At 44.6% G+C, this 26788-nt stretch overlaps 1 protein-coding gene across 1 annotated transcript in view; it reads left to right on the top strand.

Moving 5' to 3' along the window:
• The window catches only part of ATIC (5-aminoimidazole-4-carboxamide ribonucleotide formyltransferase/IMP cyclohydrolase), a 32617-nt gene extending 6591 nt beyond the window's left edge, over positions 1–26026 (top strand). Inside the window, exons 5-16 of the mRNA XM_032805313.2 lie at positions 1526–1614; positions 3406–3557; positions 3644–3800; positions 6489–6614; positions 6804–6911; positions 8067–8152; positions 9632–9721; positions 11419–11547; positions 12602–12694; positions 22793–22975; positions 24670–24825; positions 25672–26026. Of these exons, the coding sequence (XP_032661204.1) occupies positions 1526–1614; positions 3406–3557; positions 3644–3800; positions 6489–6614; positions 6804–6911; positions 8067–8152; positions 9632–9721; positions 11419–11547; positions 12602–12694; positions 22793–22975; positions 24670–24825; positions 25672–25791 (1489 nt within the window). The 3' untranslated portion in view covers positions 25792–26026. The remainder of the gene's footprint in view (positions 1–1525; positions 1615–3405; positions 3558–3643; positions 3801–6488; positions 6615–6803; positions 6912–8066; positions 8153–9631; positions 9722–11418; positions 11548–12601; positions 12695–22792; positions 22976–24669; positions 24826–25671) is intronic.
• Positions 26027–26788: the final 762 nt, after the last annotated feature.

Genomic DNA, 26788 nt, shown 5'->3' with positions numbered 1-26788 from the left:
GGTTGATCTGATCCTTTTATTTTTGATTTTGAAATGTTTGCTTAATAAGCATATGCTTATTTCAAACAGAGCTGTTTGAATCTCAGCACGTAGATAGATGGATTAAACATAAGTATTGGGATGGGCCTCTGCAAAGGTTGTTGGGCTAGATTATAGACAGCAAATAGCTTTTTTCCAGAGTCAACATGAAAGAGCAGATGGGATCCCAAGAGGTCAAAACACTAAGCAACATAGATCCCTTCTGTTCACCTTGCTCTATATCTGCATTAGTTTCTTTATCAGTATATTCGCCTGGGGGATTGGTCACCTCAGAGTAATGATCAGCTTTCACTGGCAGACATAAGTAACCACTACTTCTCTTGTAGTGCATTCAGTTTAAAAACGAGTGGCTGAATTAAATTATTAAGGGATTGATCAGCATGAAAGGAGGTGGAATTGAGCTGTGATAAATAGTCTGCACAGATCGGTCTTGGGCTGGATTTGAAAGCCTAGGGCAGGGTAGTCAATTATTTTTTTCTGTCAAGCTATAGTCAAGGCTCAGAATCCAGAGAAACATTTTCCCACGACAATAATGATAATAAGTAAATAAAAAGATCTCGCAGTCTGTTCAAACGTGTCTGGTGGTCCAGACTTGGCTTGCGGTCCATCTATTGACTACCCCGGCCTAGGGTGTAAAAAGAGGGAATCAACATAAGTAGTTCAGTGAGGATGCCAGCCCAAGGCACATAGGATGTTAGAAAAGGCCTGGCTAAATTCAGAAGGGAATAAATGTCCTCATTGTTCTGTATTCCAGTAAGCAATGATTTTACCTTCACTACATCTGGTTTTGATTAACTGACTTAAAAGATATGGGACTTCATCCTCAGCTAGTGTGATTTGCATGGCTCCATTGAAGTCAGGATGGTGAATGCAATGGCTTACCGTTTTGACTTGCATAGATACAGGTGTTAGCAGCCACAAAGTCACTGGGTGAGGGTGCGGCTCTTCACGAAGACTGTGAAAAGACACACTGGTGGGTAGTAAAGGTGATTAGAAATATGGTGAGGCCCAAATGAATGGGACGTAGCAAAATAGGACTGTCTGGAAGATGAAAGACTTGTGAAGGTCATATCGAAAATGGTTAGCCCAGGGTAGTTAATCATTGGAACAATTTAGCAAGTGGATTCTCCCTCACTGGAAATTTTTAAATCCAGAATGGATGTTGTCCTAAAAAAGATGCGGTAGTTCAAGCAGATCTTGAACTGAGAATTAATACAAGGAAGTCCTATTGGCTGGGTTATGCAAGAGATCAGACTAGATAATCACAATGGTCCCTTCTGGCCTTAGAATGTATGAATCAATGAGTTTTAGCAATCTCCACTTCCTTAGGAGAGGCACAGATCTGAGTTTAGGATTTTGCGCTGGTTTCATGTCAGAAACGAGGACATAAGGAAAGAACAGTGACTGTACTGTGAGAACAGCTAAGTCTGACTTGACTACCCTACTTCTTGATGAGTAACCCAGGCTTTTCCCCATCACTTTCCAGAATTGTGGTTTGTAACCTGTACCCCTTTGTGAAGACTGTGTCTTCCCCAAACGTCACTGTACAGGAGGCGGTTGAAAACATAGACATCGGTAAGTCCATGGGAAACTGAGAGAACAAACCTTTCACCAAGGGCTGACATGATAGCTATGGGAAAAGTGATAGCTGATGAAAGGCATTGATCTCTGGTCCGTTAGTGACCTCTGTCCCTCTTCCTGGGAGACTTCATGCACCCATAAAGGTCTGCAGTGGTGATAATGATATTGTCACTCTGAGCACTTTTTTGGTTGATCTGTGGTACCATGTTAACACAGTTCGCTCAGGTGGTCGTGACCACTTGGCAAAACATTATGGCAATTGCCAGTCGAGGAAGGGCAAGTGTTGACCAAGCTTGGGTGGCAGGGTGAAATGGGGATGCTCTTCAGGAATAGAATAATGAAAGTGAATCCGTGTTACTGTAATTCTAACTGACTGGTGAGCTGCACTGCTCAGCTGGTGGAATAGCGCAGTCTGGCTTACAAAAGCACTGTGTGTACATGCAGGGGCTTTGTTTAGAAGAGGCAAGTTGGGCAGACTCTCTTGCAGTGTGGAGAGCAGGTTAAGTGTCTTCCTGCAGCACATGGCAATGCAATGAGAAATAGATGGGCTACTAGATGAGAGAAGGGCTACTAGATGATCCGTGGACTGGAAAACCTATCTCATGAAAGGAGACTCAAAGAGCTTGGCTTGTTTAGCCTAAAGAAGGTTGAGGGGGGATATGATTGCTCATTTATAAATATATCAGAGGGATAAATATTAGGGAGGGAGAGGAATTATTTAAGCTCAGTACCAATGTGGACACAAGAACAAATTGATATAAACTGGACGCTAGGAAGTTTAGACTTGAAATTAGACGAAGATTTCTAACCATTAGAGGAGTGAAGTTCTGGAACAGCCTTCCAAGGGGAGTAGTGGTGGCAAAAAACATATCTGGCTTTAAGACTAAGTTCGATAAGTTTATGGAGGGAATGGTATGATGGGATTGCTCAGGTTAAATGGATCGCCAAATTTGGGTTGGAAGGAATTTTCGCTCCAGAGGCAGATGGCAGGGCCTGAGATTGTCGGCCTCCTCTTCACTTGCTGGAGGATTCTCTGCAGCTTGAGGTCTTCAAACCACAATTTGAGGACTTCAATAACTCAGACATAGGTTAGGGGTTTGTTACAGGAGTGGGTGGGTGAGATTCTGTCGCCTGCATTGTGCAGGAGGTCAGACTAGATGATCATAATGGTCCCTTCTGACCTTAAAGTCTATGAGTTTATGAGATGCTTTGGGGAAGAACAGCTAAGCAATTAAAAGCATCAGGAGAATCACCATTGTAAGGAGCAGTTACAAATACAGGGGCTTATCTTTGTGCGCCATTTACTCCCTTGTGATATTGGGAGGGACCCTTGATTTTGTGCTATCTAGGGAGGGCTTGCAATTGTGGATTTCTCTCTGATACGTAGCTTTGCTCCTCATGTTAGTTACTAACCTAACAGGACAGCATCCCTGTTCGACGTCTCATGAAGAGAAAGCTTCTGAATGATGTCCTATCTCTGGTGTCTGCTCACCAGGTCTCTTGCAAGGACCAGGCATCTTATGCGATCAAAGATATTTTAATAGCTGTGTGTGATTGGGTTTAAGAGGGAAAGATGATCTCAGAGCTTACATACAAGACCATTAATATTTGCAAAGGGCTTTGAGATCCTCAGATGTCAGGCACCATAGAATATTAGTAAAGAAGGGAACCGTGATACCTTAGCTCTAGGTCAGAGGGCATCAACCTTACACTAAGATGTGGGTTTCCAAGTATTTTGGATATGGAAGAGAAATGTTACACACTTCTGCGTTTCTTTTTTTGAAGGAGGAGTAGCCCTGCTACGTGCTGCTGCGAAGAACCATGCTCGTGTGACAGTCGTGTGTGACCCTGCAGATTATACCTCTGTGGCTGAAGAGATGAAGGCATCGAGTAGTCAAGACACCTCCTTGGAAACCAGACGTCAGCTGGCCCTGAAGGTCCATCTTCTTCTTTAGAAAAAAATTGTGCTCCCTTTGGAGAGCGTGTCCTAGAAACTAAACGGTCTTGCCTGTTTTGTCCTCAGGCTTTCACTCACACTGCTCAGTATGATGGCACGATCTCCGATTACTTCAGGAAGGAGTACAGCAAGGGGGTTGCCCAGCTTCCACTCCGGTATGGCATGAACCCCCACCAGACCCCCGCACAGCTCTATACGTTGAGGCCTAAGCTTCCTTTGACTGGTAAGACAGAGGGATTGCCTGAGCTACAGCAGCAGAGTCCACCCTGTGGCCCTCCAGGGTGACTGCTGGGAAAGTGTGTATTTGATTCTGAATTGGGAATGCCTTCCTGTGCTGTGCTCTGTGACTTTAAAAGGGAAGGGTTTGGATCAGCTCTTCTTCTACCAAGAGGGGGCGCCACCTCCCAGCTTGCCCTCTGCAGGCCCAGGACAAGTTGTGCGAAGGTATGAGGCTGGAATGTCTGTGCAGCTGTTATCCCTTGGTCAGTAGCTCCCCCCGTGGCTGCCTGCTGTATTGCGGGGGAGTAGGCCAAGTGCAGCTCTGGCTGCTTTCTCCCCTGCAAGGCTGTGGGAAGCCCAGGGAAAGTAAATTTGATGCTTGATTAGTCTTGCCTGATCCTAGGCAATATATGTATTTATTTCCCTAGGGTTAAGCAGAACCAGTGACGTGCCTAACTTGTTCTCTAGGATTTTTTGTTCCTCGTTTTTTTTTTTAACTTTTCTAACTAAGGGCTTCTGTTTTATGCTTTTCCAGCTAGTTTCCTGCAGCAGTTTCCTTTCCCTGTCCCCATGACAGTGGAACATACATAACAATCAGGAACAAAATAAATCCTAGCAATGGATTGCAAGGCTCGTTACTAGGTGGAGATGGTAAAATTGTTAATGCTGCAACAAAGGCAAAAGTGTTTGATAAATATTTCTGTTCTGTTAATTTTAAAAGAAGCAGGATGATGTGCTGGTATCCTATGAGGATGACAAAGTTCTTTCCAGACTGGCACCTCAGTTCTAGAAAGATTTGTTTCCATTACAGTAGCAGGCTTGTTTTGTGGCATGATGTTTGCCTGGGATTGAAGTGTCTTGCAGTTGCTTAGTTTGAATGCCACACAGCAAAAGTCTCTAGTAAAGAGTTGGTTGGTGAGTAGGAAGCACTTTGAAATTAAATGAATGAACAGCATGAGAGACAGTAGCTGTCATGAGGAAATTCGGTATCTACAGTTTCTGTTGAGTTTTACAGTAATTTCATATTAAAGGGTAGATCTTTGACTGGTGTAAATCTATGCAGTTCCATTTAAGCCAGTGTGTAAAGACTGAGTTGCAACAGCTTATTTTGTCCTAACTTATTAGTAAAATCCAGGAAGAAAAATCTTTTACTGTTTCTTAAAATGTTCTCCTTCCTCTTCTTCTTATTTAGCATCCTTTCGGACATCTGTGGCTCTAAAATTTCACCAATCGGTTACTTTCACTTGTTTTTCTAGCTGATCCTTTAATATAGACAGGGCTTCTGTTTCATGCTTCTCTAGATAGTTTTCTGCTGTTTTCCCTTTCCTTATCCCCGTGATATCAGAATGATCCTCAAATATGGTGGGGATAGCTCCTTTTTTTGGTCTCATAATAGTGTTTGCCGTATCACTGTTCGGATGTTCTGGCTTTCGTGCCTCACGTGTAGGCAGTATGCCAGTAAGAAATGGTCTTAATGATTCACATTGCCTTGTAGTTTTAATTAAAGAACCTCATAAGAGACTCAGACAGGAGTTGAAAGCTGATTTGCTAGCAAGTCTACATTGCATGTCAGCAGAATGGTATTAGTTTTAGGTGTCCTAGTCTCCTTCAGGAACACAAGAACAATTTTTTTCCCCATCATCCTTCCAATCCCCCTTCTCCCCCCACTCCGGTTCAGAAACACAAATACAGGTGGTTCTCTGTGTTTATAGTTTTGAGTGTGCAGATGCCATGGTAGTGTTAAAATACGTAGAGATTATTTCACATTTGGGGCACTGGGAGAGATTGTGCTCTTCTTCTGGTTTAGCATGTCTGATTAAAGGTCCAGATTAAGTACTTTGCTGAAAAGCATTTGCTTAACTTTATCCCTGTGTGTAGTCCCACTGAAGTCAATTGGACAGCGCATGTGTTTAAAGTTAGGCATGTGGTTAAGTATCTTGCTGAATCAGGGCCATATCCACTTAGTTTAGAAAAAAAACAAAACATCTTGGGTTCCTCACTAGAGAGAGAGCAAAAATGTACATATTTGAATAAAGTATTCCCATGTTCTTTAACTACTTCTATTACAATGTCCTCTTTAGAGATTAGGACTCCACACTGCTAGACTGTATATAGACAGGAAGAGACAGTTTGTGCCCAAAGTAGACATGTGAGACTAATGGGTGGGAGAAGAAAGTGCTATTATTCCTATTTTACAGGTGGGGAAACTGAGGCACGGGGCTACTCAGTGCTTGAAAACCTGAAGATCTGGCTCCAAACTCCCATTGGAATGAGAGTTTGAAATCAATGGGAGTTGGATGCCTAAGTGCCTTTGAGGATCAGGGCCTAAGGGGCTTGTCCAAAGTCACACAGGCAGCCTGTGGCACAGACAGAAACTGCACCTGGTTTTCCCAAGTCACAGTGCAGTGAGTAAACTGCAGGACTATCCTTCCTCTGTGGGTGTCCTGTAGAACCTTGGCCTTGTGTTTCAGCTCCGCTCTGTGAACTCTATGCTATACAATGTCCAAAGCAGCTGGGCAGAAAACAGCTCATTCTTTCCCTATGTGCTCGGTGTGTTTAAAAGAAAACAGCTTGTATAATTTTCAGTTCTAAGCAGTAGCAGTTTACATTTAAAATAACTTATACTCGGTGTTCAGGCTCCTTGGAGAGAGGGACCTTTGCCCTTTAATGTGCATTTATGATCTGTGTGCAGTTCTCAATGGATCCCCTGGGTTCATCAACCTGTGCGACGCACTGAATGCCTGGCAGCTGGTGAAAGAACTCAAGCAGGCTTTAGATATTCCTGCAGCAGCCTCGTTCAAACACGTCAGTCCTGCAGGTAAATGGGGGTTCTTATTGATATTCATCTTATGGAAGAAATACAGGCACTCTGTTCTTTGAATGCCACTGCAGTGTCCATCCTCTTGCCTCTTAAAATGCCCCAGCAACTTTGCTGATATGAAGGAGTTGGACCAGAATATAGTTCTCATTTTCTTCTTCCACCGTTTTTGCTCATTTTATCCACCAGGTGCTGCTGTTGGACTGCCACTCACGGTGGAAGAAGCTCAGGCCTGCATGGTGTATGATTTACATGCGACCCTGACGCCTTTGGCAACTGCATATGCACGAGCAAGAGGTGGGATGGCAAGTGAAAAACTAATCTGTGCAAAGAACTGAGAAGACCAATAGTACTTGTTCCTGAGCAACGTGCTGTGTGGTTCACAGGTTCTTCTCTTTGCAAGTTTATGGTGATATTTAGAAGATCCGAGTAGCTCTTGTGTTTTTGGTTTTTCTCCAGAAGTGTCTAAATAACTCTGTTGATTAATGCGCAATCCATTCTCCTCTTGAGGGACCTAGATTCAAATCAGGATTGGCTCTCAGTCAAAGTGAGTTTAGCTAGTTCAACCAACTCCTGATTGTTTTCACTTCAGAAATCTCTTTCCTGCTTTTGCTGGCAGAATCTGGACAATTGGAAGCTCTCAGCCCTCAACTGTGGGTGGTGTACTCTTGAATCGTTCACAAAGAAATCTTTTCTCCCAACTGTTCGTTTATATTTGAGTTTAAAGTATTGACAGAAACAAAAAAAGGAAGGCTATAAAAAATGTTTGCCCCTTCTCAGGGGCTCAGATTTTACTCTTGATATTTTGATGTCATTCTGCTCATTCTCCCGTTGTCTATCATGTTCCAGGAAGAGCAGGTAGATAAAATCTCAGTTTCAAAAGGGAATAATTGACACACACCCAGTTTTGCTCCCCCAGTTTTTAGGTCACCTCTGATGGTCATTTGTTCATGTAAAAGCACTACTACACAATTGGCATTCACTGTCACAATTCGAATGGCTAGGTTGTTGCAGGGTGACACTAAAGACCATTGACCTGACTAAATGGGAAACCTCCACAGTGTCATCTGGTGCAATTTGTCTCTGGTTTTAAATGAGCACCAGTTCATTAAATATAAAATACAAAATGGCTATGATGTACATTTGACTCTGGTTTTGCTTAGAAAAGTCAGTGTTATATAAGACATTTATTACAGAAGCTTTGTAAGTGAGAATGTGGAGGAGGAAAATAGGAACCTACAGAAATATTTTAGGATGAGTTTGTGGCAGGGAGGCTGCCTTAGATTTTTTTTTTTTCCTTCCTTGTGATTCTTAAGTGTCCCTTTCTTCTGCTTTGTGATGAAATTAGCAAACTCTGAGGAAAGAAACTGAGTCATGAATGGTTTGGTGGGGTGTAGGTGTGGGTTTGCTTGTGTGCTGCAGTTGAATCACTTTTTAAACATTATTTTGCAGGTGCTGATCGGATGTCTTCATTTGGTGACTTCATCGCGCTCTCTGATATCTGTGATGTCCCGACTGCTAAAATCATTTCCAGAGAGGTTAGTAAAAGAATGGCAAGTTATTCTGCAAAGGTGAAGAGCTCTTCGTGAGCCCATTGGTTGTAATGGCAATTCCAGTCATACTTTTTTTTTTTTTAATTGGTCCATTTTTGTTTCTGTCCATTTTATTCATTTGTATTTATTGGTCCATTCCAATCATTTAATATCCAGGGTGCAGAATTTAAACCAGTCTTGATTATTTTTTTCAAGCTGTGGTTCATAAGTGGCAGCAAATGTGAAAACTGAACAATCAAACCACTAACTTCCAAGATGGATCATAACCTTCACTGTCCACTTAAGCAAGTCTCTAAACCCCTGATTGTATTGTAGTAATAGGTGATTCAGCAGCTCTGGTGGAACAGTAGGGAATTCCTAGTAGTCCCTACAAGTGCCTGCCTACTTCTTCCTGGGGGAAAAAGGAGTGCATTTGTAGATTGCTACCTACCCAGTAGACTGAGCCTACGAACCTATAATACTCCTAATTCTGCTGGGTTCCCCTTTGCCCGTGTAACTGAGCATATCGCATAAGTCACTAGAATAGATGACAACCCTGAAGGCAAAATTAAATCAGACAATGTTAATACTTAACCAAACAGTGTTCATGTTTGTTGTAGGCTGAGCTTCGTATTGCTGAGCGTTATTTAAGAAGGGAAGAAAGCAGCGTATGAATGATAAGGAAATGTATCACTTTATGGCCCTAAAATAAACCACTTCTGTCAGTTTTTTATTCTGTTTGGGCCAACGCGGTTCCATTCTGTCACTATTTGTGTCCTCAAAGTATCCAAGAGTTTGAAATAATGAGTGCGTTTGAAAGAGGAGTTTCTTTGTCTGTCTCTGACCCGTCAGAGCTTGGGTCCAAAACGTGCTGCTCCATATATGCATACCACTTCTGTTGCGTAGGCAAGTGTTAGTTGTTTTTAGAAAAGAAGACCTGCCATCATCAAAAAAGCATCTCTTCTGAACCCAATTAGACAAATACATTCACAAAGGTACCAGGACTTTTACTGATCACCCTGAATTTCAGAGATGCTCAAAGTAAAGAGAACGTAATACAAACGTGCCTTCTGTATAGTAGGTAAAGTATTTCCAGTATGCCATTACAAGAAACCTGTTTCAGATAGATACAGGAATGAATTCACCCATAGGAAATGTGTGGGAGGTGTGTTTCCATTGACTTCACTGCAGAAAAACACATGCTCTTGTAGGCATTGTGGCACCCGTCCATATGGTTGAAACCTGCAGACACGTAGCATGTGAGTATCCTGTTGTCCTTAAATGGATTATGCTCATTTGTAATGCTACTTGCACTTGTGAGCAGTTGCAGGGTTGAGCCCTCATCCAAAATCTATTGAAATCCATAGTCTCTTGCTGGCTTCAGACCAGGCGTCTAATATGTTTCTAATGACAGAATCTAAAATGGCATATTAGTGTTGCTCTTTCCCCTCAGGGGCTAACGCTATGTGTATGTGTGTGTTGCAGGTATCTGATGGTATAGTGGCCCCAGGCTATGAGGAGGAAGCTCTCAAAATACTCTCCAGAAAGAAAAATGGGAGTTACTGTATCCTCCAGGTGGGTGTGCTACATGTTTCATGTTACTTGTGGTCTAAGTGTAGACTTCTCAGCCCACCCAAAGCTCCATCTTCATTATAAGTTGCTTTTCTGTGGCCATCTCTCCATACTACTTGGAAATATTGTTTCTACCAATCAGAGCTTATAGTGCTAGAACTACACACAGATAATGCCTGATCCAAAGCCCATTGGAGAGCATGTGAACGTTCCCATTGAGCTAATTGGGTTTTGATTCAGTTTGGGATTAGATTTCTAAAGGATCTAGAATTTCACAGAGTGGCATGTCCATGAAGATACAGTAAAGACTTATATTAAACAGGACATTTTTCATAATGTGTTCACTGATTTTTGTTGTTGTTGTTGTTGTAATGATACACACATTAGCAACAATACTTTACAGAAATACAATTTCTGGATTGCTCTCCGCTTCGCTGCAACCTCCCTATCTGTTCCTGACATTTATAGGTACCTCCCCTGCCATCTATAAAATTCTCCAGCTTTGTCATTAATCTTATAATTGAGATACGCATTTGGAGCAATTTGTTACATCCGCGCGCCCAGCCTTTTAAAACAACAAAACAGAAGTTGTATGTTCTCAGGATCAATCTGTGGGTACAACCAAAGATGACAGCAAGCCCTTTTTTAAAAAAAACCACCATATTTGAATCCCATGTGATGAAGAATAATCCCATTGCAGGCACAGTTTAGACGCCGCGGTAATGCATGATTCCATATTATGTTGATAGCAGTACTTGTCAAATATTTAACAAGACGCTGCCAGATCATGCAGATTCCCATCCTCATGCCCCCTGCTCACAAGTGCTGAGGAGCGTGCATGGGACTTTAAATTCTGCCAGTTTCATTGTAGATTCCATAGGAGATTTTATACTATAGCCAAAGGATCCATGTAGCTCCTATCCCAGTCCCTCTCTGAGAGGCTGACGCACACAGGAAAGCTAAGAACTTAAGTAGCAGCACATAAAAAATTCCAACTTTAGATGAGAGGCGGATTCAAGCATTACTGTCAGAGGAGCTCTAGAAGGTGGCTCAGGTGCTTCAGGCAAGCAGGAAAGAAATTACAGGCAGTCTTGAAGGCTGATTCCTCCCAAGTTATATCCGTTTTGCAAGGATGCAGTAGTAACTAGTAAATCTTTAATGCTTGAGAGACTCTATCACTGCTTGTCACCAGATTCCCTATAAAGACCTTATGCTTGGTGTTTGGCTTAATGTTAGAGTGAAGAGACAGCACACATTCCCCAAGTCCTGCTTCTGCTCCACCATCTATGCGCCCTGTAAAGGTTGGGGAAGTCTGCAAAGATGGTTGCCCTCTTCCACTGCCACACGGGAGGGGGCAGTTTTGTGCAGGGAAGGTCCTTTCTGCGTGTGGATCTTTGTGGGTCACAGTCTGGCCCTATGTGTCTAAACATCCAGTGTGCACACGCCTATCACCTATGTTCTCCCTTAAAGTGACACTTCTGTTTTGGTGCTGAGAAGTTGGTGCTCCAGTTTGCTGGTACTACCTCTGTTTTGGCATCCCATCCCCATTCCACTCATCTCTTTTGGATTATGTAAAAGATTTACATTGTGTTTTAAGGTAAACTGTTGCTGGAAGTCAGATTTGAAAGGGTCATTGCTGGACGTTGGATCGGAAGGGTTCAAAGAGCATGAATCACTACTTTCTGTTTGTCTGCTTTTAGATGGAGCTTGATTATGAGCCAGATGAAAATGAGATTCGAACCCTTTTTGGGTTGCATCTCACGCAGAAGAGGAACAACGGCGTTATTGATCGGTCCCTGTTCAAGAACATTGTTAGCAAAAACAAAAATGTAAGTGTAAGTGAATTGGTGAGAAATGAGAGGACCGTTCGAGTGAACTGGTGGACTCCAATCAGGAAAGGAAGTGAAATTCTATCATAAGAGACCCTAAAACGTTCAGGCAAACTTGTGTTTTCAGCAGAATGATGCACTGGGCCAAATCTACTCATGCAAGTAGAGCCATTGCCTTCGTTTTAGCTACTTGCCTGAGTAAGATGAGCAGGATCTAGCTCTTTATTGCTGATTATCAAGATTATAAATAGGAAGTTCCTCTTTTAATTTCCACAGTTCCACACCAATATGGTAAGAAACCATTGTAGTCTCATTCAGAGTCACTGTTTAATAGTCTCATTGGCTTGCATTGTGTTGTATAAACTCCTAGATCTCTCTGTTCCATGCACAGATGGTTTACACATCACCAGTGGGCAGTTAGTTACATGTGTTTTACATTTGTCCTAATTTTTCACTGTGAAGTAGCAGACCTATATTAATGTAGAAATAGTCAAATATGTCCCGGGGAGCTGAGAAACGTCATAAATGGGGAAACAGTTTAACAAATTAGTGGCAGAATGAGTGTAAAATAAAATTGTCAACAGCATTTCAAATAGGGTGACCAGACAGCAAGTGAAAAATTGGGACGGGGGAAAGACCCAAAAATCGGGACTCTCTCTATAAAATCAAGACATCTGGTCAGCCTAATTTCAAACTATGGCCTTGATCTGGCAAATATGTTAGCACAAGTTTAGCTTTGTACATGTGAGTAGTGAATTCAACAGGACTGTTCACCAGTGTAAAGTTAAGCAAGTGCGTGAATGTTTGCAGAATTAGGGCCAGTCTTTGACTATCAGTCACTTAGCTGTTGAGACCTAAGTTTAGGGTTGGTTTGGGCTACAAGAACTGATGACATTAGTAGATAATCAGATTCTTGGTAATTTTTAGTCATTTTGCTCTGGTATTATGTAGAACATGCAGTGGTTTTTGGTTTGCAGATTTATAGCCCATTGCAGAACGTTTTAAATATCAGTTACTGAAGTGATACATTCATTATCGCTTTCTGTTGTTTCAGCTGCCCGAGTCTGCTGTCCAGAATTTGACTGTGGCCACTATCGCTGTCAAGTACACCCAGTCCAATTCAGTTTGCTATGCTAAGAATGGGCAGGTAACCAAACAGGGCTGCTTATGGGGGACTATACTAGTATCAGCCAAACTGGCCTATAGTCCGTTTTATCAGGCACCAGCTTTAAAATCACTTAGTGTACTGGAAGCTATTAAACAAGTATAAGCAGGCTGGCTTAGCCCAGGTCTACGCTAGCAGAAGGAGGGGAGGGGGTCGACCTAAGATATGCAACTTCAGCTACGCAAATAGCATAGCTGAAGTCGGCGTATCTTAGGTCGACTTACCTGGCCATGAGGATGACGGCGAGTCGACCGCTGCCGCTCCCCTGTCGACTCTGCTTTCGCCTCTCGTGAGCTGGAGTTCTGGAATCGACGGGGAGCATAATGAGGGATCGATTTTATCGTGTCTACACTAGATGCAATAAATCAACCCTCAATATATCGATCACTACCCGCCGATCTGGCAGGTATTGAAGACCTGCCCTTAGACACTGTTACGTAGAATAGTACAAGTTCTGTAGCTCTCAAGTGGCCACCTGTGAAAGCAAAATCATGGGATCTTTTCACAACCAAGGAATGGATGGTGATTTAGGGACTAGGGGGTCAAGCTTGCAAAGATTAAACACTCGAATAATTTTGTGCGTGTTTTAAATGTTTGCAGGATCAGGGCCTGAATCTTTTTTAAATCTTCTGTCCAGGTTTTTATCAGGGGTCTTTTTGTTGGTGGGCATTCATTTGAGAAAGGCCTTTTAAAGCATTAGCATGTTAGAATCGGTTTCACACTTGGTGTCTGACAGTGTTTAATTTAAAGGCAACCCGCAAAGGATATATTTTAATTGCCTTATTTTGCTGCTTTGTGATCTATAAAGAAGGGCTTTTTGCAAGTAGATGAGGTTTTTGTTCTGTTTGTCTTTTAACTTTAGAGTATCAAGAATGTCAAGTCTTCCTTGATTTTGATGGAAGACTTACCTTAGGGGGTGGGCTTTCATGTGTGTTGTCAAAAGTTACACCATAAATGAACAGATGGGGTGTGAATGTTTAACAAAAACATTTGCTCCCAGGTTTCAGAGTGGCAGCCATGTTAGTCTGTATTAGCAAAAACAATGAGGAGTCCTTGTGGCACCTTAGAGACTTACATATTTATTTGAGCATAAGCTTTCAAAGTGGGTTTTAGGGCATGAAAGCCAATGCCCAAATAAATTTTAGTCTCTAAGATGCCACAAGTACTCCTCGTTCTATTTGCTCCCAGGTGTTCTTTACGCATTGTATTTAAATGTTACCAAAGACTTTTAAACAGGCTGACTGAAATTCATTTCCCCTCTCAATTGCTTGCTGTTGTGATGTCATTATTCCACTAACCCTGTGAGACAAAACCAGAATTTCTCACATTCTCCCCCCAACATATATACTTCTACCTCGATATAAATAACACGACCTGATATAATGTGGCAAAGCAGCGCTCGGGGGGGGGGGTGCTGTGCAATCTGGCGGATCAAAGCAAGTTCAATATAATGTGGTTTCACCTATAACGCGGTAAGATTTTTTGGCTCCCGAGGACCGCACTCCATCTGGGTAGAAGTGTAGAAGCAAAATCAGTCACAATCCCAATTTATTTCCTTTGCATGTCACCTTTAAAAATACCTTGTTTAATCCATCCTCAGTGTTATTCATTTGAATGCACCAGATTGTCATTGTCTAGAGTTAAAATGCACCCCTGTGTTACTTCACTGTATTTTCTGGTGTCATGTGCTACACAGCTCTGACAAGGCATTTGGCTGGAAAGTTGGCATTTTCTCTCTCTGAGGCTTTTTAAATAGATCTCTATCTCTGAAAGCATTCATTCTGGTTGCCCCAGGACAAAGGTCTGATTGGCCTAAGTTCCTCTTCTGCTCACTCAGTACAGCAGCAGCCCCATCAACCCCTGTTGCCTTTTTACTGATGAGCTTAATGTGCTACTGCAGATGTTTCTGCAGTGGTTGGAGTAATGCATGTCCCATGTGTATGTGAAAAGGCCCTTGTGATGGATTAGAAGTGGACTAGAATCATGTCTGTATAAACAGAATTGCAGCTGGGTCATTGTCCTAGGTTTGCTTGATAATTTGCTTATGCACATTCATGGGGAAATCTCTAAGCCAAGCATACATGTTTCTCTTCTTGGTTTTTATTGTACATTCTGCCTTTATTTTAATGGAATGACCAAGATCTGATGGTTGGAAGCAGAAGCTACGCAATTTCAGACTAGAAATAAGGTACAATTCTTTTTACCAGTGAGGGTAACCAATGGAATCTCTAACACTTGCGGTCTTTAAATCAAAATTGAATGTCTGTCTAAAATACGCTACTTCATGGGCTTGATGCAGGAATTACCTGGTAAAGTTCTGTGCCCGTGTTATTCAGGAGGTCTAGGAAATACCCTCTGGGATTCTAAGGCCTGGACTACACTGTGGGCGGGGGGGGGATCGATCTAAGATACTCAACTTCAGCTACGAGAATAGCATAGCCGAAGTCAACGTATCTTAGCTTGAATTAAAATTATTTACTTCATGTCCTCGCAGCACCCTGTGGCTCTCCCATCGACTTTGCTTCTGCCTCTCGCCGAGCTGGAGCTCAGCACCGGAGAGCGATCGGGGATCGATTTATCACGTCTACACTACACGGGATAGATGATCGCTACCCACCAATCCGGCATGTAGTGTAGACGTACCCTAGGAGTTGACACCACCCTCCCTTATTGTTGAGATACACATAAAGGAGAGCTTATGTCCCTGCATATAGCATTCCAATTAAGGAGTTACCTAGCTCAAGCGATTCCCTGTATGAAGTGCTGTCTGGAGATAACTGACTTGCTGATCACTCACCATGGCTTTAAGATCAGCTTTCTTCTCTGGAATATTCAGTGTTCACCTCCCCAAGTAGAAGTTGAGAAGGGAAACTTGATTGATAATTCATGACAAACTGTTTTAAAACATAGTCTAGGCATCTGATGTGTGCAGTCTCTGGACTACTGGCTCAATCCTACACAGTGCTGAGTGCTCCCAACTTCCATTCCTTTGATTCCCATGGGGTTGCCTTACCTACAACCCACCTCTTTCAGAGGAGCTTTTGTATCTCAGTGACCCATGATTTCTTTCAACCAGATCGGTTTCTTTGGAATTGTACGTGGAACAGATGCTGCAAGCAGGGCAGGTTGCTAATTAGGTTTGGGGAGGATTGGGGTGGGAAGCAGCATTTGTAGAACTGTCACTTAATTTGCAGTAAACCAACAGTCACCAAGAATTGCAGGAAGGCCCTTCTCCCTTACTTTGGTCTGCTTTCCTACAATGGCAAAACCAACCATTATAATGCTGGGCAACATGTTGGTTCGCACTCCTTAATGACACAGGAAAGAGAGGACGACTCAGTGGTTAGAGCACTGGGAGACCAAGGTTCATTTCCCTGCTCCGCCACAGACTTTCTGTGTGACCCTGGGCAAGTCATTTAGCCGCAGCTCCCCCATCTGTACAGTGGGGGTTAATACTACCTCACAGGATCACTAAGACATTAAAGCACTTAGTGATCTACTGATGAAAAGCATGATATGAGAGTTGGGTATTATCAGTATTACTAAATTAAAAATCACAATTGAGCCCCCCCTTTCCATTCAGAGTGTCTTAAAGATAAAACAGTGTCTTAAAGATAAAACAGACCCATTTATCTTTTATTTTAAATATTGTAGACATTTTTCAGCTATCATGCTGCATTTTGTCCATTCGGGAATATATACTACAACATTCTTTATAATCTAAACTTTAAGAGGGCATTAGACTTCGCTCATTACTCAGAATGAATCCAAGGCGTAAAAGTAGATCTCTTAATTTAGCCAGACTACATAGGTTGCCAGGGAAATAAAAAAGATAAAGCTCTGATGCTGAAAGTGCATCAATGGAGGTAGTTTTCTGTGGCCAGGTAGAATCCCACTAACTTCATCGGGGTTCTGTGTAGGTACAGGGCTTCTTCTGGGGGACTTGCAATCTTCACCCATCCACTTCCTTCAGTGGCAACTGCAGTCCATTGTTCTGGGGCGGCTTCCCATACAGCTCCAGCACCCTCTTCTGTCCTTACCTCAGGGCCTCAGCCTGCAGGCCCTAGCAGCCAGCCAGGAGCTCTCTCTGTCTCCCCCGGTTCCTGCTTGCAGCACTGAATTGTCCCAGGTGCTGGGGCTTCTTCACCCTACTAGGAGCCTGGTCCCCTCCCCTCAAGTTCCAGTCAGCTTCTGAACTTTTGCTCTGCCTGCGGGCATTCTTATATGGGCCTGCTAGGCCATGATTGGCTACTCCTCTCAGCCCCTTTCTAATTGGCTGCCTCCAGCACAGGTTCCCTAGGGCTGCTTTTAACCCCCTTTCTGCCAGTGAGGGGCAGCTGCCCCATCACAGCCAGTCACTCAGTTTCCCCATCTGTAAAACGATCATACTTTATAAAGTGCTTTTGAGATATACTGATGAAAAGCACCATTAAAAAAAGCCGGGCACTATTTTTGTTATTTCATATCATGACATTAATAACATTGCTCATATTCGACTCCATGGATTTATTAAACACAGTAGCAATAAATTAATTATGAGCAAATGATAGAAAGTGTCAGCCCAAGACAGACCACAGCCTGAGTCCTTCATTTACTCTTTGGGGGAGGTGTGTTTTACAGCTCTGGTAAAAGGTGAACTAATTACATCTTGATGAATGAAAAGGCAAATGATTCATTTCTTGCTACTCAGCCTTTGACTTATAGCTTTAACATCTGTTGCAATCTAGCTGCGTCGGAAAGTCTGAGGAATTGGCCAGGGCTGCTGGTCTCATCACAGCATCTCCCATCTGGTTAACTCTTCAGTCTCGGCTTAATGGACACAGCTAGAAACCATGAAAGGGGGTTTCTACTTTCCTGCAAGTTTTGGTTTTGAAATAGCTGGGGATGTAAGCCCAGCCCAGCCTTGCAAAACTGCCCTGAAAAGCAACCAGCCCAAGCACAATCCATTCCACTCCCCTGCTATAGCAGTGAAAATGAGAGGACAGATTAGTGCTTTACCGGTAAATGAAAACAAAATGTACTCACCCTGAGCCAGGGGCTAATGAGACTTTTCAAAAGGTGTGTGTTGGGGGAGGAGGGTTAATGAACTTTTCAAAGGGTTGAGGGGGGCGGTGCGCGCGCATGCGCATTATGCTGTGTGCCCAGTCTGGGGCAGTTAGTCCCACTGAAGAGACAGAACTAGAGGAGCATGATGATCATAGATTCTGAGGCCTCTCTGATCATCTAGCCAACCTCCTGCGTAACACGGTCCTACAATGTCCCTGAAATAATTCCTGGCTGAATTAGTGTTTCTCTTAGGGAAAACATGACCCTTGGGAAGTTGTTCCAGTGGTTAATTATTCACTGCTAACAATGTACCCCTTATTTCCAGTCTGAACTTGTCTGGCTTCAGCTTCCAGCCATTAGGGGGCTGGCCTGGTGAGACTCAAGACCCCAGTTCGGCTCCCTGCTTGGTCACAGGCTTTGTTTGACCTTGGACAAGTCGCCTAGGCTCAGATCCAAGGTATTTAGGCACGTAGAAGAGTGGACTCGCCACTCGTTCGCCCCCTCATGACTGGGCGTGGGCACAGCGGCTCTTTGCTCTCTAGCATCCACGGCCGTCAGTCACTTCAGTCCTGTGGTAGTCTCACTTCTCATGGCTTGGCCCAGGTCACATTTAGCCCCACAACGAAGTCCAACAATCAGTCACCCTAATCCTTACATCTGATTTTCGGTTCTCAGCTCTGGACCCAAGGTCCCTGCACCCCTTCGTTCAGGGCTTTAAATTGCCCTCATCCTCTTTTGTCAGGGGGCTGCATGCCACCTTCCCAGCTGCTGAAGGGGAACTCAGACCCATCTGCTTCACTGGATTCCACTCCGGGGACCCTAGGCTGAGCAGCCATGTTCTGCTCTGTCAGATACCTTGATGCTGCTTCCCTGGACTCCTTCCCACCAGTAGCCTTTCTTCAGGCTTTTCCCCCTCCCTGACAGCTTGCTCCAATCCTGTGTCTTCCCACGATCTCAACCTGCACCGGGCTTCGTCCTGGTCCTCCAGTCTTCTTCCTGTTCTCCTCAGGGCTCTCAGCTACCAAGAGTGACTGCAGAGTTGTACACTACCGCCCTGCAGTCTCTTTCTGCTCCAGACGGCCTCTCTTTTCCCCTCACCCAGCTTCTCCCCAGCTGGGCTTCATCTTTCAGTAGGTCTGGCTTGCTCTCCGGATAGGTTAATGGGCATCTCAGGCCTACATTAACCTGATCCTCTCCAGTGTGGGTAGGCAGACCATCCATAAAGCACTAAAAATCGGTGGACATTAGGCACCTCAAGACCTGTAGCTTCTGTACCTCAGTGCCCATCTATAAAATGGGACTAATATCACTGCCAGGAGCGTGGTGAGGATCTTTCATTGGAGATTGTGAGATGCTCAGATACTGCAGTGATGGAGGCCACATTAATACCTCATACAGACAGGCACATGACTGTAGACGTGATAATGAAGACTGTGGGACTAGCAGTAGTAAGCACTACACCCAGTAGTAATTGTGTGCTGAGTCTGGCCCTGCATGCGAATGCCTTCAAAGAAGAAGGCTACGCGATTCAGTCAGTGCACGTATACATTAAAACCTTGCTTGTCATTTTGCACCATGTCCAGATGTCATGTGGCTCACTGGCTTTTGCTCCGCGTGGCTTCCTAGCATGCTCTCTGCTGCAGAGGGGGGCAACGGGATGCATAACACAAACCCCAGAGACACCTGTTTTAAATTCGCTGAGGTGTAAAAACATCACACCGATGTTTCGACACCATGAACCACGCAATACTGTAGAATGAAGAGTGTACCTCATCCTCGGGGCGGGGGTGGGCGGCAGCTCCAAGGTGTGCGAATGACCCAGCTCAAAGCATGCCAGGGCTTTATAAGTAGAAGGAGCCAGCGGGGCTGGAGACGGCAGGACTTGTGATAAAAGATGTGTCACAAAAGTGCGACTGGCCCTCTAGGTTGGGGGGAAATTCAGCAGTGTAGTCCGGGGTGGGGTGGGATTTATTTATTTATTTTTTAAACATGATAAATTTATTTTAATTTTTTAAAATAAATGATGATTTTATTTTAATATTATCCCCTCTCCTTTAATGGTTGTAGTTTCCAATTGGCCACATAGACTGGCATGCGTAGGTGTGCAGTTAATGGCACACTTAGTTAAACAGTGCAAACTGCTATCAGGGCTTACCCTTCAGGAGAGCTGAAGATTCTCCAAAAATAGGAACTCCAGGGTGTGCCCCAGTTGAAAGGAGAGAAGGAAAAGCTGTATGCTGATTGAAGAATCTGTCTGACAAGAGCAGGGCTTGAGAAGGCAAAGCAGATACACTGCCTCTTTCATTCTAGGTGGCTTGAAAAGGTCCCATTTCAAACGTTGCTCCCCACCGCCCGGGGCCCGGTTTTATATTAAACTCCAAACCCACTAAGTAAGGGCTTGGTTTAGTGTGCAGCTATTTTAAAATCTTCCTCTTTCTGGCAGATGGCAGAATAGGAAATGTATTGGCAGCTGCAAAGCTTTGATGTTTCAAGTTATGCCCTGATTTGACAGGCCAGTTGTCCAGATTGAATACTTGCTTTTCCTCCTTATCAGGCGTGACTGGGGCTTATTTGTAATATGCCAGAAATTGCATCTAACCCATATAGTGGTTTTATACCATGCCGACCATGGCGCCTGGAGAGATTATACCCGCAGGGGTGGTCTGGGCACAGACCTGAATTCTCTTTCCAATACCTTTTTCCAGGAACAGGTAGGATGGCTAGAATCTCTCACCAGCCCATGTCATTCGTAGAGCAGACAGAGCGCTTTTTAACTGAAAGCTAGAACTGCACGAAACCTTTTTTGGGTGTGACAGTTTAACTCCCTTGGCAGAAGGTGCGTGCCGGTACTTGTCAAATGCAGGAGGCAAAATGTAGCTAGTCCATTTCTCCAGCTGTTAGCACAATAGAGACCTGGTCCCTCTCTAGGGTGCTGTGGTAGCACAAATATCCTAGAATACTCAAGGAGTTAATAGAGGAGGTATCTGAGCCTCTAGCTATTATCTTTGGAAAGTCATGGGAGACAGGAGAGATTCCAGAAGACTGGAAAAGGGCAAATATAGTGCCCATCTATAAAAAGAGAAATAAAAACAACCCAGGAAACTACAGACCAGTTAGTTTAACTTCTGTGCCAAGAAAGATAATGGAGCAAGTAATTAAAGAAATCATCCTGCAAACACTGAAGGCTGGTAAGGTGACCAGGGAATAGCCAGATGGATTTGCTAAAGAACAAATGTGTCAACCCAATCTGATAGCTTTCCTCTTGATAAGATACACAGTCTTGTGATAACCGGAGAGAAAGAAGCGCGTGCATGTGGCTTCATAACCTAGACTTTTAGTAAAGGCATTTAGATAACGGTCTCGCATGATATCCTTTATACGATAAATAGGGCAATACAATTTTACGATGGGGCTACTATAAGGGGGTTGCAATAACTGTGCTACGATAACCGTACTCTAGTAGTTATTAATGCTCGCATTCCTGCTGGAAAGCTATACACGTGGGTCTTCTGCAGGGGTCTGTTTTGGGACTGGCTCTGTTCTATATGCTTCATCAAATGACTTAGATGTTGGCATTAGAAAGTACGCTTCTTAAGTTTGCAGATTGATAGAAACTGGGAGGATTGCAATGCTTTGTGAGGGACAGGGTCAAAAATTCAAAATCAATTCTGGCCAAATTGGAGAAATGGTCTTGAGGTAACATGATGAGTTCAATAAGATATCAAAGTGCCTCCACTTAGCAAGGAACAATCAGTTCCACAAATACAGATGGAGAGCTGTCTAGGAAGAGATATGCGCAGAAAGAGATGTAGGGGGTCACTTAGTGGACACAAAGCTAAATTTATTGAGTCAACAGTGTGATACTGTTGCAAAAAAAGCGAACGTGATTCTGGGATGGCAATTAACAGGTGTTGTGTAACAAGACACCGAGGAAGTCACTCTTGCCGCTTCTACTCTGCGCTGGTTTTAGGCCTCAACTGGGAGATTATTGTGTCCAGTTCTGGGCACCGCATTTCAAGAAAGATGTGGGAGAATTGGAGAGGGTCAGAGAACGCAGCAACAAGAATGATTTAAAGGTTCGTGAGAACGTGACTATTTGAAGGATATGCTGAAAGAATTGGGTTTTATTTAGTTTGGAAAAGAGAAGACTTGATGAGGGACATGATAGCAGTTTTCAGGTATCTAAAAGGGTGTCATTGAGGAGCAAGGGAGAAAATTGTTCACCTTGCCTCTTAATGATAGAACTAAGAAGCATGGCCTTACTTAACTGCAAGCAAGGTCGAGAATTTGGTTGGACATTAGGAAAAAGTTCCTAAACTGTCAGGGTAGTTAAACACTGGAATAAATTGCCTAGGGAGGTTGTGGAATCTCCATCTCTGGAGATATTTAAGAGTAGATAAATGTCTATCAGGGATGGTCTAGACAGTATTTGGTCCTGCCATGAGGGCAGGGGACTGGACTCGATGACCTCTCGAGGTCCCTTCCAGTCCTAGAGTCTATGAAATAATAATAATTAGTGACAGGGCATGGACTGAATGGGTGAGAGAAACAAACATCATTGTGGTGAAGGTGGGGTCAAGTAAATTTTGTGCCTAGGCTAGAAAATGTTGATTTAAGAAAATTGGGAGAGATACTAGTAAGCGTGGGGTGGGGAATTGAAGTAGTTGAACCTGGGAGCCACGTAAAGAACTTGGGAGCCTGGACAGAGCCTGTTCTCAACACAGTGCCAGTCCTGGTTACTTGGGTCCCAATCCTGCTTCTTGTTGAACACAGGTAGAGCCCAATGTCCACAAAGAACCCAGTTATGGAGCCCCAGTGAAGTCATAAGTGCTGGGATCTGTCCCAGATGCAAGTTGCAGGCTGAAGGGCTTAGGTATCTCTAGTGCACTCATCACCGTCAGGGGAGGGACTGGAAGGCTTTTCTCTGCCTTCATATCTGTGAATAATGGCTCTGGGGTTGGGGCTGCTCTGATAAAGATCACAGTGCGCAGGGACGTGCATGTGCTGTTCATTAGAATTCTGTATGTGCTGCAGGTTATCGGTATAGGGGCAGGCCAGCAGTCCCGAATCCACTGCACGCGTCTTGCCGGCGACAAGGCGAACCACTGGTGGCTGAGACATCACCCCCAAGTGCTCGCCATGAAGTTCAAAGCTGGAGTGAAGAGGGCGGAGATCTCCAACGCCATCGATCAGTATGTCACCGGGACCATCGGCGAGGTAACGCGCCAGGATTTTCCCTAAAGACCGTCCAGGAGGTTCTGCGAATTTTCTTGTGGGATCAGTGTTGATGAATGGACCAGGGCAGGGATTCTTGGATCTTGTAGGTGTTCTCTTCCTTTGCCCCTTTTTTCCCCCTTCCATCTCTCATCCCAGTCTTGCATCACCATCCCGAGAGGGCTGTATCTTTCAGATCACACTCTTTAAATGTTGTTGAGAGAGAGGAGCCGTTCCTTGTTCCCGCCACACTGGGCATGCTTCCTGGGTTGCACTCTTTGCCCCCTCAAAAACCAGAGGTAATAACTAGGGACAGATTTGGGTCTTTTGGTTAGCGAAGCTACTCATCTGTCTTCTGCAGTCAATTTGTATGGAAAGTTGAGCATATTGGAGGGCTGGATGGGTAATGGGATTCAGTCATTCACTTTTGGGGACAGGTCAAATGAGATCCAGATTGTTAATGGCCAGAGGTCGTTCGAGTTTGAGAACCGTCTGGCCTGTGTGAAAATAATCTCTGCCCAGTTCCTAGGGGAGACACATTGTCCACACCCCAGGCGCTGCCCCCACAATCATAATCCCTGCAGTCCTAGGTACACAAGTGGGCTGCAAAGCTGTAATAGTCTTTCGCAGCCAGAGGTAGCAGGAGGGCTGTTACTACTGGGCAGCAGGACTTCCAGGACCCAGCCTAGCATGGGGCCTCTATGTATGTGTCCAGCGCCTGGCACAAAGACATAGGCTTTGCCCGAAGAGCTTCCACTATAAATAGACAAAAGGGGTGGCTGGAGAGGCACAAAGATGGGAAGTGACTTGCCCATGATCCCATGGCAGGTCAGTGGCAGAGAGCCAGGAGATAGAACCATGTCTCCTGATTTTCCCCATCCACTGTGTGCTGCAGTGGAAGGGAGCATTGACTTTCCACCTGTTCAGAGGATGTCTGTCTCCAGGGCTGTTTTATCTGCCAGTCTCCAACAGGCACTAAATTAATTCTGAATCTTAGAAAACAAAGAATAAAAGGTTCAAAGTATTGCCAGCACTTAAACTTTTCCTGCTGTATTTTCACTCTGCTTTTTGCAGCTCATTTCTATGGCTACTTAGATTCGCAGAATCAAACTGGGCCAGGCTGTTACAGGCAGTGAGAAACTGTCTCAGTAAAGCATATATGCCCTTTTAAAGTATAAACTCAACAGCTGGAATGGGAACCTTGTGAATCATCCATACATCAGCAACTGCTTGTTTAACGGAATGGCATGGGAGGTGGATTAGTGCAGTTTAAGAAGGTGATTCATAAGGCAAGCTCCTGTTCATCAGACATGTGTGAAGCTCCTTATACCAAATCCTGTTTGTGTGTGTGTGTGTCCTGTGTTTACATCGAGCGGCAAAGCACAAACAGGCCAAAGAAAGCATATGGGCCGGAAACGAGCGAGGAGCAGGGAGGGCAGCAGGAGCGGTGGTTGGTGATCTCTTTCCACAGTCACTTCGGATCTAGTAAATTCCTGGTGTGAAGTGCACAGCAGCAGAGCACCACGTAAGATCAGGACTGTAGAATAGATGTGCACCTGGATGTAAAAGGGATGTGACATTGCTTGTATGAATAGGTGGCTGGGAGGGTGGCCCAGAAGCCATTGCTGGGATGGTGACAGCCAGGGAGCAGTAAAAGGAGCGAATGCCATCAGGCTAAGCTGACTCTGTTCCTGCAGGGGGACGATCTGGTGAAATGGACGGCGCTGTTTGAGGAGGTCCCAGCGCAGCTCTCTGAGGCCGAGAAGAAGGAATGGATTGGCCAGCTGGATGCAGTCTCCCTCAGCTCAGACGCATTCTTCCCTTTTAGGGATAATGTGGACAGAGCTAAACGGGTAAGGTCACTATGAGGCCTGGATGTCAGGGTGACGTAAGCAAAACACCCAGGTGGTTTTTTTTGCTTTATTTCGTCATTCAATTTGTGCACTGTGGAACGTGTCTGCATTTTATACATGTGATGTGTGAAATGTGCCAACTAGCACTGCTGCATTCTAGGAGAGGTTTTTCTGGAGCACAGTGGTTCTCCATGAAGAGACGTTCGATAACCACCATGGATGTTGGCTCTAGAATTAAAGGAGTGTAAAAGTATGACAAATGTAGCCAAAAAATACCCAGATAATGCTGTTAAGTTCAGAGGAGCAGATTGTGAACCTTTCACTCACACTGAGAAGCAGTTACTTACTAGTCCTGTGAGTAACTTACTCACTGGCTTGTAAGCCCTTTGGGGCAGGGACCATCTTTTTGTTGTGTGGCTGTACAGCACCTAGTGCAGTGGGGTCCTGGTTCATGTCTAGGACTCCCAGGGTATGTCTACAGCTGGCCTGGGCCCTGACTCCGGCTAAGAGGCTGTTAAATTCCAGAGTAGACTTCCAGGCTCAGGCAGGCGCCCAGGTTCTAGAACCCTGCAGGGTGGGAGGGTCCTAGAACTCAAGCCCAGGAGTCTCCACTGCAGTTAAACAGCCCCGCAGCCCATGCCCCCTGAGCCCAAGTCAGCTGGCATGGGCCAGCCACGGATTTTTAATTGCACTGCAGGAATACAGTGAGCTGGGGGCTGACAATCCAGGCGGAGAAGAGCATAAGTCTGTGCTGGTTGTATCATATTTCCCAGTTTCACTGCACAATTCGTCCAGTTGTTTTTGCTTTCCATCACTAACCTTGAGCTTCTCCAAATCTTTGTTCAGAGTGGAGTACAGTTTATTGCTGCCCCGTCTGGCTCAGCTGCCGACCAGGTTGTGATCGAAGCGTGCAATGAGCTGGGAATAACTCTCATTCACACCACTCTTCGGCTGTTCCATCATTGATTCCACCATGGGCTGTCGCAGCTGGTTGCTGTGACTCGCTCAGCCCTGCGCTCGGCGTACACAGTGACTGTAACTTCACCCATTACGTCTGGAAACCCAGTCTGCACATGTGGTAGAGTATCCTTGTGTAGTCAGTAAACAAAGCCCCTGCTGCTGGCTTCAAATTAGAGGAAAAAGAAGCTTGTTACTTGCAAAGGAATTCATTTCTTTTGAAAATAAATACGCGGTTCCTGGCTGTGTTGAGTATGCAGTCTTATGTCTTCCACATTCTTTGTGTGTTCAGGAAAAGAGGCTTCATTTTATGAGTTACATTTTATAGCCCAGATTTTACCAATTAATTAAAAAGCTGATGGAACACTCTGAAAGTCCTGCCTTGCAGCCACATTTGTAATGGATTGATAAAAATCTGTTATAAACTGAAACTACACAGATTGCTCTTGAGTTAGCAGCTTTCTCCCAACGTGTCCCATCCATTATCCTCATTTCTGCTGAGAGTACGTAATTGGCCCTGTCTCTGAGATAGATTCAGGTTCAATACACCAAATCCTACTCTGGGAGTGACACGGGCGGCTCTAGGTATTTTGCGACCCCAAGCACAGCAGGCAGGCTGCCTTCGGTGGCTTGCCTACGGGAGGTCCCCGGTCCCGCAGATTCGGCGGTAGCCTGCGGGAGGTCTGCTGAAGCCGTGGGACCAGCAGACCCTCCGCAGGCATGCCGCCGAAGGCAATGTGCGTGCTGCCCTCGCGGAGACCGGCAGAGCGCCCCCCATGGCTTGCCGTCCCAGGTACACGCTTGGAGCGCTGGTGCCTGGAGCCGCCCCTGGGGAGTGGTTTTGCCTAAGGACGGGCTTGAATTGCTTTCTTAGAGGTGAAAGGGGAAATACCAGTTCCTGTAAATCTTACATGCTTGGTTCTTGTACCAAGTGAATTCAATTCAGAGTTCATACATAGGCGTCTTGCCTAGAGCTATTTCTGTTTTCAGATGTGTACAGTTCACT

Source organism: Chelonoidis abingdonii, chromosome 10, assembly GCF_003597395.2.
Source record: "Chelonoidis abingdonii isolate Lonesome George chromosome 10, CheloAbing_2.0, whole genome shotgun sequence".
NCBI lineage: Eukaryota > Metazoa > Chordata > Testudines > Testudinidae > Chelonoidis > Chelonoidis abingdonii.
This window is presented reverse-complemented; position numbering and strand designations above follow the sequence as displayed.